This window comes from Styela clava, chromosome 10 (genome assembly GCF_964204865.1).
Source record: "Styela clava chromosome 10, kaStyClav1.hap1.2, whole genome shotgun sequence".
In the NCBI taxonomy this organism is placed as follows: domain Eukaryota; kingdom Metazoa; phylum Chordata; class Ascidiacea; order Stolidobranchia; family Styelidae; genus Styela; species Styela clava.
This window is the reverse complement of record NC_135259.1, coordinates 8,559,539-8,568,395: the sequence shown is the minus strand read 5'-3', so window position 1 is coordinate 8,568,395 and position 8,857 is coordinate 8,559,539. Positions and strand designations below refer to the sequence as shown.

At 35.3% G+C, this 8,857-nt stretch overlaps 2 protein-coding genes across 2 annotated transcripts; both read left to right on the top strand.

Annotated features, from left to right (window-relative positions):
- Nucleotides 1-3,287, top strand: LOC120337268 (adenylyltransferase and sulfurtransferase MOCS3-like). Its single transcript, XM_039405000.2, has one exon. The coding sequence runs from the start codon at nt 1,227-1,229 to the stop codon at nt 2,541-2,543; it is 1,317 nt and encodes a 438-aa protein (XP_039260934.2). The 5' UTR covers nt 1-1,226; the 3' UTR covers nt 2,544-3,287.
- Nucleotides 3,288-3,317: 30 nt separating this feature from the next.
- Nucleotides 3,318-4,555, top strand: LOC120337269 (cytosolic 5'-nucleotidase 3-like). Its single transcript, XM_078116812.1, has one exon. It carries the CDS (start codon nt 3,326-3,328, stop codon nt 4,232-4,234), a length of 909 nt encoding a protein of 302 aa, XP_077972938.1. The 5' UTR covers nt 3,318-3,325; the 3' UTR covers nt 4,235-4,555.
- The last annotated feature ends 4,302 nt before the right edge of the window (nt 4,556-8,857 follow it).

Sequence of the window (8,857 nt, the reverse complement as noted above, 5' to 3'; positions counted from 1 at the left end):
TTACCTCTTTATATTAATAGTAGGCTATGTTATGGATTAATATTTGCCTATTGGACCTACAAGCATTCACTTTATATTTTGTTATATTACTGTAAGCCAAGATTGTATATCAATATTAAGAATTATTTGGGTAACCCATTTGCACACCTAAACGAATAATTGCTAAATTATCTCAATTACATTTTTTGGAAACTTCTAATTATAGAACTTATCGAGTTAGTATTGTTTGAATGTGTATTGCCTATTACATACCTAGACTATTTTAAGCGATCTTTTTTACTGTACTCAGATGTTTTTGAATTCAAATACTCTGTCTCAGCAGTAGCATAATGGAGGCATATTATATCTAGTTTATAGCTATATAAAAAATGTATGAATTTTTTGTCTCAATAATATTTTCATGTTGATTACCAGGTTCATTGTTTGGCACATGAAATCAAAGACTGAACTATCTTATGCCTAGTTGTGATTAATGTACTTATCTTTCTGTATTTTGTTGTGTAGAATTTCTTGTTTACCAGTTTATTCAAATAGTTTAGATATTGTAGTATTCTGTATTGTAATTCACTTCAATATTGTATTGTTAGATGACTTCAATGTGCTCTAAAACAAGACACGCAATGATAAATACATAAAGTAAATGTTTTTTAATTGAATAAATATTACTTAATTAAAGCACCTATATAAAATTATAATACCTATTTTTTAGTAAAATGCCTTATTACCTTTTTTGCATGGTTGCCTGTACCTGAAATATAATATGGATAAATTGGTATATGTTTCTAAAGTTGAATTTTGTTGCACAATAATTGTTTAGTATTTGATTTTTAATTTCATCATGTCTAATTTTTCAATATCAGTCAAGGAATATGGTAACCTATTTTTTAACTAATTTTTTACTCAAAGATCTTTAGGGTGAATTACATAAGATTATGAAGCTTGCAAAATTCCAAACCTATTCAGAAATAATCCAATCAGCAAGGGTTGGTTATGTTATAAATGGAATGTATTGTACCTTCTTTTTTAAGGAATGTTCTTATTGACTGATTTTAGATTGGGAAATAAAAGTACTGGCATTTAAAAATCAAAATTTTATATTCTACCTTTCACTGTTGTCAAATGTTTCAAGTGATATATCTGAGAGAATTTATGAATTGTGTGTATTTTGCTTTTAGATTAGGTTTATTTGATTTCTATTAGTTTATTCAATAGGCCTATACCATATCATGCAACATGAACAGAAGCTTGACAATGACAGCGTGGCAAGATACAGTCGCCAACTTATTTTGCCTGAAATTGGAGTCGAAGGTCAAATCAAATTGAACAATGCTAAAGTGCTCATTGTTGGAGCAGGTGGACTGGGTTGTCCAGCAGCACAATATTTAGCATCAGCTGGTGTCGGAACTATTGGAATTGTGGATTACGATGAAGTTGAAGTTAGTAATCTCCATAGACAAATTTTACATACTGAAAAAAGAGCTGCAGATAGGTGGTCAAAAGCTGAATCAGCGGCATTTGCTCTGAATGAACTTAACTCCAAATGTAAAATTGTACCTATAATTGCACAACTTGATCGAAATAATGCATTAGATATTTTCAAAGATTATGATGTTGTTATTGATGCCACTGATAATATAACATCGCGATATCTTATTAGTGATACATGTGTCCTTACTAATAAACCATTAGTGTCTGGAGGTGCTTTAAGATGGGAAGGACAATTGACTGTATATAACTATACAGATGATAATGGCACAACAGGCCCATGTTATCGATGCTTACATCCGATTCCTCCGCCACCAGAATCGGTAACGAACTGTTCTGATGGAGGTGTTATTGGTGTTGTACCTGGTATCATAGGATGTATGCAAGCTCTTGAAACATTGAAGATCATTGTTGGCATTCAGCCATCTTATCACAGAAATTTATTTGTTTTCAATGGACTTGAAGGTAATTGTAGAACTGTGAAACTGAGGGGAAGACAGCCATCATGTGTGTGTTGTGGTGATAATCGATCTATTAAATTAGATAACTTGCCTGATTATACAGAATTTTGTGGTATGGGTGCAAATGACAAGTGCAAAATGCTCCACATATTGAATCCTGATGAACGAATCACAGTAAAACAATATTACGAGTTGACTAAAAAGTCAAAGAAGCATATTCTAATTGATGTACGCAATCCTGTGGAATTGGGTATATGTTCTCTACCTGAAAGCATTAATATACCTATTGATAAATTAAAGACCTTAGATGCATGTATGGTGAAATCTGGTAATTCACGTACGTTTCCTGAAATAGATAAACTATGTAACCTTATAACTGAGTACAGTGTTGATAATGGCACAAAAACTGGTGATACCGATTCGGATTTGCCCAAATTGCCTGTATTTGTTGTTTGTAGAATGGGTAATGATTCACAAAAAGCCGTAAAAATTTTGCAGAAATGTTTAAAATGTGATTCACCTGTAATATTCAAAGATTTAAAAGGTGGATTAATGGCATGGGCAAATCAAATTGACAAATCAATGGCCCAATATTGAATAACGATTTTAAATGACTTATTGAATATACATTATGTTACATTGCATTTTGGTGAAGCTGTATTTATACCATAGGATATCATATTTGGCATTTAAATTCTGCTGAGCTGTGTGCTTCAAATTTTATTGAACTATTGCATAGCAACTCAAGATATGACCATCAGTACCGAGTAATATTGAACATGAATAATCTTTCTGTAGGTAGAGAGAATTGTATCCCTCGACTTCGCTGAATATTGATTTTTTTGCATTACATCCTGGGTATCATACACCATCTGTGGATTATCAATAATACAAGAGTACCATTGCTTTTTGATTATCCAATCTGTTGACGCGGTTATTATTTATTCAATACTACATTGACGACAATTATTTTAATCGATTTTCTATGGATTGTCTCATGCAGTGGAGTTATATATATAAATCTCTGCTTATTAATTTGGATACTTGGTGATATCATGCATGTTATTCGCATCAATCTTATTGATAAGCAACTCTTAAACATACTTTTTTAGAGTGTATTTTGAATAGAAAAAAATTATTTGATTTCGACCATCTCTCATTGTATCCTATGAAGAAAATTATTGATGCTATTTTAACCACTTTGCCCGCTACATTTTTGCTATTAAACATTATATGCTTCAACTCTATCAATTTTCACTAGGATATAATAGCACTTATATTTTGCAACAGGTGGATTTGGGGTTCAAAATGATAATTTTAGTATACACAATCATACTTCTTTTTTACAGAATTTGTTTAAAAACAGTTTGATAATAACCATGACCTCTAATAGTAGGAAGACACTTGATAAATTATTCACTGGTAGCCATGTTCATATAAAGCATAGAGATGCTGTTATGGAAAAAATACAAAGACTTGTTAGTGATGGTACCTCTTGTTTACAAGTCATCAGTGACTTTGATATGACAATTAGCAAATACAAACATTTAAACAAAAGATGTCCGTCTAGTCATACAATATTGGAAATGAATTCATTAATACCAAATGATGTCAAAACACAGCTCACCAATTTGAAAGAAAAATATCATGCAATTGAAATTGATCCTAATTTAACACAAGAAGAAAAAATTCCTCATATGATTGAGTGGTGGACAAAGGCTCATAAACTTATCAGTTCCTCTGAAATTAAAAAAAGTCATTTGCAAGATAACGTTTCTAAATCTGAAGCTATGCTGCGTGATGGTTCTGAACATATGATTGATACTTTACATAAACACAATGTCCCACTTCTTATATTCTCAGCAGGTGTGGGAGATGTATTGGAAGAAGTCATCCGACAGAAATCAAACTTTCATCCAAATATCAAAATAGTGTCAAATTTTATGGAATTTGATGAAACTGGGACTTTAATTGGGTTCAAAGGTGATTTAATCCATACTTTCAATAAGAACGAATCAGCATTGGAAGATAATGATTATTTCGAAAATGTAAAACACAGACACAATATTATTATGATGGGGGATATGCTGGGAGATCTGACCATGGCAAACGGTGTCCCCAAAATGAATGTTTGTTTGAAGATTGGCTTTTTGAATGCCAAGTTTGATGAATTACTGGAACAGTTCATGGATGCTTGGGATATAGTACTGGTAGATGACCAAACTATGGATGTGGCGAATGCAATACTTGATACAATTATAGAAGTTGGAGAGCAAGTTGCAGCATGAGGTTTTTAGGAGCCATTGTTGTGCAACTCCAGATTGCAGATATAATAATCAGGCCAAATGAGAAAAAAGAATACAAGTGCATAACGTTATTTTGACATAATGGTAACCTGGTAGTAGTGGTAAAAACATCATTTTCTGTTAACCTGGGGATCGGGTCAATATTGGAGTTGAGGATGGTGACTGGTGACATGGAATTCAGCGAAAAGTTGTCAAATTTCTTCTTACTCTGCTGCTGTTTATTAGTGTTTCTTAATTTTGCTATTTTCTGGTCTAAATACATGAAAATTGAACAAAATTGTTGATCTGGTTTCTTTTGAATACAGGTTGGGGGTCGATTATTTTAGAGCCGGCATGATTTGACAGATCATATCACTTGAGATCATTGAGCCATCGAAACAAGACGATTTATAATGGATCCGTCGATTTCCACTATATGACGATGGAGACCTGTTGCTTTTATTTTTAAATATTACCAGTATCTAAATGCATTGTAGGGCTAGATGTACTAGATCATAATGTGACTTTTGCAAATGACCTAATCCACTCAACAGACACATCGGAAAATACGGTCATGGAAGTTACATCTGTGCTTACGGATTTACTAGCAGATTAATCCTTCCTGATGTGCAATAATTCCGTCAGCTTTATTATGTTACCCCCATGGAGGCATTCTAAATTAGACAGCCAAAAAAATTTGATATGAATATTCTGCCTCTGTAGAATACAAGATTCAGAAGGACTAATACCGAAACTATACAGCCATAACTTCGAATTATTTTTCAAAAATGATTTCCAATTTTTTGCTGCGGTGTGAATTCAAGACTTTATTTTGGTAGTATAGATATACATCCCACGAATGTAACCGATTGAATTTGAAATCTGCAAAATTCTAATATCGGCAGAATACCAAAATGATATATATATGAATATGCATTGTATTATGAATGCAATATTGAAATCGCACCGTTTTCTCGACTGGGATAAGTATACAGGATCAAATAGGACTAAGTTTTTTGGTATATAATCGATTGAAATATCATACCCATCACCATTTCCAAGAAATCACGATCCCGCCATCTTTGCAATTTGTAAATAACGGTATATATTTTGATTGCTTTAGACCAGGGGTTCTCAACCTGGGGTTCGCGAACCCCCAGGGGTACGTACACAAGAATATTTCCAGGGATACTTGGAAGGCAGTCGAGTTTTTGTGTGCTGCTGTTTTTAATATCCTCTATTACTATCAGAGGAAAATGCGTGCCAATTGAAACGTAGATTTTTTTCTGATCTTGCATTGTTGCGATCGTGACGCAACAATGTGAAATTCACGGCTTTGCAGGCAAACTGAAGTCTGTTAGACAGCGTGCTGCGAGCATTGGAGAATGTGATTATGCTTGTTGAAACTTGGGGAAGATTTTAGGAATTCAATAGTTGGGCAGACGACAAGAACAATAATATATATCAACTCGAAGATTTAATTTAGTTACACCGGGTCAATAAATTGTTGTTGCAACAAATTGTTAGTCATTATATATATCACAACTTTGTTCGATGCCTCATTACGGGGGTTCACGTCGATCGTTTCGTGACTCAGAGGGTCCTTACCAAAAAAAATGTTAGACATTTCCTCACTTTTTTGTAGTTCGAAGATTTTGCCGGGTGTTGGGCAGGGATGGCCATAACCGAATACTTGACTATTTCGAACACATTTTAAAAAACATTTTCGAATACATTCTAATATCTCCACATATTTTATTCACTTTTCTGAAATCCGTGGAAATAAAGTTAATATATAATATCATCGTAGCTATAAATACAAATGGAATGTGTAATAATATTAGAATTACTGCTTCTTAAAAAATACACATAATAAATATACAGTATTCCAGTGGCGGCGCGTGGTCATTTTGACAACCGGGGCAAGCTACTGCGGGACCAAGTCACCCCCACCTACGGGGGCAGGATGAGCGCTGTAAGTTCTCCCATTATTTTATGAGTATAAAAACCATTCCATCGGTAACAACCAATCGGCAAAAGCGACAATTTTTAACGATAAGAAAGTGTCTTTAAAACCGGTCCAAGTCAAGGGATTAATAAATATAGACATAGTTTATTTTGAAACCTCTTTCAAAAGGAAAGGCAATATTTACCCAGATAAATACAATGACATATTAACAGAAACTTCGGGAAAGCAGACAAAACCTAAAATAAGGTTTAAAACGTTACTATGAAGAAAGGAAAGTTAATGCAAAGATAAGGACATGCGTCGCTCACTCATAGATATATATGCTGCTAGACTTCTACTGCTTGAACGTATATGCAACACGCCGCGGTTTCTTGGAAGCAAAATGCTCAATAACGCGCTGATTAAAGTCATGCATCCCAGAAATAACGTCTCTGTGAATGGATAAAACAGCCAAGGAATTTAATCTATCTTGCTTCATTGTGTTTCTGAGATACGTTTTAAGACGCTTCAGTGTGCTGAATGTTCGCTCTGCGTCGGCGGAAGAAATAGGCGTCGTCAAAATGATGTCCAGAAATTTTGCAGACGCCGCAAAGGTAGTTACTAGAGTGTTATCTATGAGGAACCCATAGAGCGCGCAAGTTGATGTGATGTTCAAAAAAGTTTGATTGGGCACGGGCGGTAGCAAAAAGTAGGCAATAAAAACAAAAAAGTGCATTTTTGTCCTCGCTGTAACACAACCATTCGTGTTTTTTATACCAAGTTTCTGCGCAGAATGTACGCCGATGCTTTCCTCCGTCATGGGATTGTTCCAGTGAACAATTTTTTGTTGATAAGGCCCAAGACGTTGTACCTCTAATTTTTGTTCCAGCGGCAGCTGCGAAAACGGAGTGCGAAGTAGTGCATCAACCTTATTCATTATGAGGTCTAAGGCTAAGAAATGCGAAGCCGGAAAGAAGTGAGGAGCTCAAAAGGAATGTGGAAAATCGAAAGCAAATGGACTGAAGGTCTCTAACTGATTCAAATAGCGAAACAAGCGACAAAAACGAAGGCGAGGAAACTATCAACTCTTCAAGCAACCAACGAACGAGAAGGAATGTGTGAATATGTCAACACGTTGTTGTAAGAAACGTAGGCATTGTGTCGTCATAATTTCGGGGCTAGCCCCGATGATTTAGTAAAAGAAACAGAAAACAAACGACACAAACGCGGCGAGTGGAAGATAAAAGAGAGAATACGATATACAATGAGCAACCGGGGCAAAATCGGCGTCGCCCCGTCGACGTTCGGCGAAGGCTTTGCGAGCGAAAAATGAACCATGTCGGGAGAATATGGCTAGTGTAGACAGTCTGTGCAACCGATATTGAGGTATTTTTCGAATATTTTTTATTATACCGAAAAAACAACCGGGGCATTGCCCCGGTTGGCCCTATTGACGCGCCGCCACTGCAGTATTCACACCTATGAATTGTGGTGTATGCTTGCAGGTACAAAAAAAATGGCAACTATTCGTCTGTTCGCCCACTGAAATTTTTAAATTCTACAGGAATACCGGTATATAACAACGTTCTCAACAACACACACACTTTTCGACACCGTTAAATTTTGTTACAAATTCTGACTGTTTATCGTCAGCGTGAGTGTTATTTAGCCCAGGGGTGTGCAACAGGTGGCCAAAAAAAAAAAAAATTGTGCGGCCCGCGGAGAAGCGCAAAGTTTGAATGGTGTGCGGCCCGCGAAAAGAGTTTTCAATTGAGTTTAATCTGATTCGTGCGAGCAATTCATTTGCGTTACAAAGCTCAGACCTGAATCCAATTTATTATCAATAAATTTGCATAGCAATTTTCTTCAGAAATACTTGCGTCCTCACTCATCATTTCTGCAAGAACTCTAATAGTGTCATAAAATCAATACCAGAAAGAATTTTTTTTTGTGCATGCAACAACTGGGAAGCCTAAGGTAAAAAAAGGTGCGGCCCGCGGTATCACCAAGTTATTTGTATCTGGCCCTCCTGTATTAATGGTCGCACACCCCTGATTAGCCCACCGGCAGAAATTAATTGTTGTGCTAGCATGGGCTTCAAATTTATTCCGCTCCACCATTCGTCAAATCAGAAAAACGAATGTTATTACGCGATCATCGTCATCATCAAAATGAGTGAAGTCGATTCTCAAATTTCCATCAGCCAAAGACGGAGAATTAAATAAGACCGAAAATGGGTTTTATTTTCCGAGTCGGCGCTGATTTAAATCTTATATGTTGGTTGTTATGCTTTTATTTGTGCTTATAAATTAATACCGCCAATTTAAACTGAACTATATTTTCATCAACGACGCCCGGATAACGCAAAATCCGCGATATATACTAAAAAATAATATTTAAGAGCCATTTATACTCTGTAAATTGCAAAGGATGCAAAAAAATTTTCGTTATGTTCGCTCCTCATCGAAACTGGGGATGAAAACAATTAATTCCGGCAAATTCGAACAAACCGTCTCGGATAAGTTGAAATATACGATAATAATTGTAACATATTTCAAATCAAAATCAAATCAAAATAAGCACTTCCTGTCAGCGCTAATTGATTTCATTTCATGTCGGCTGTAATTTTTTGCCGCGCGTCTGTCTTTACGATAAAAAAAAGTATTCAGTATTCTTAG

What these genes read in the sequence shown, in the direction of transcription:
- LOC120337268 (XM_039405000.2), top strand. Translation starts at nt 1,227, where the DNA reads ATGCAACATGAACAGAAGCTTGACAATGACAGCGTGGCAAGATACAGT.
- LOC120337269 (XM_078116812.1), top strand. Translation starts at nt 3,326, where the DNA reads ATGACCTCTAATAGTAGGAAGACACTTGATAAATTATTCACTGGTAGC.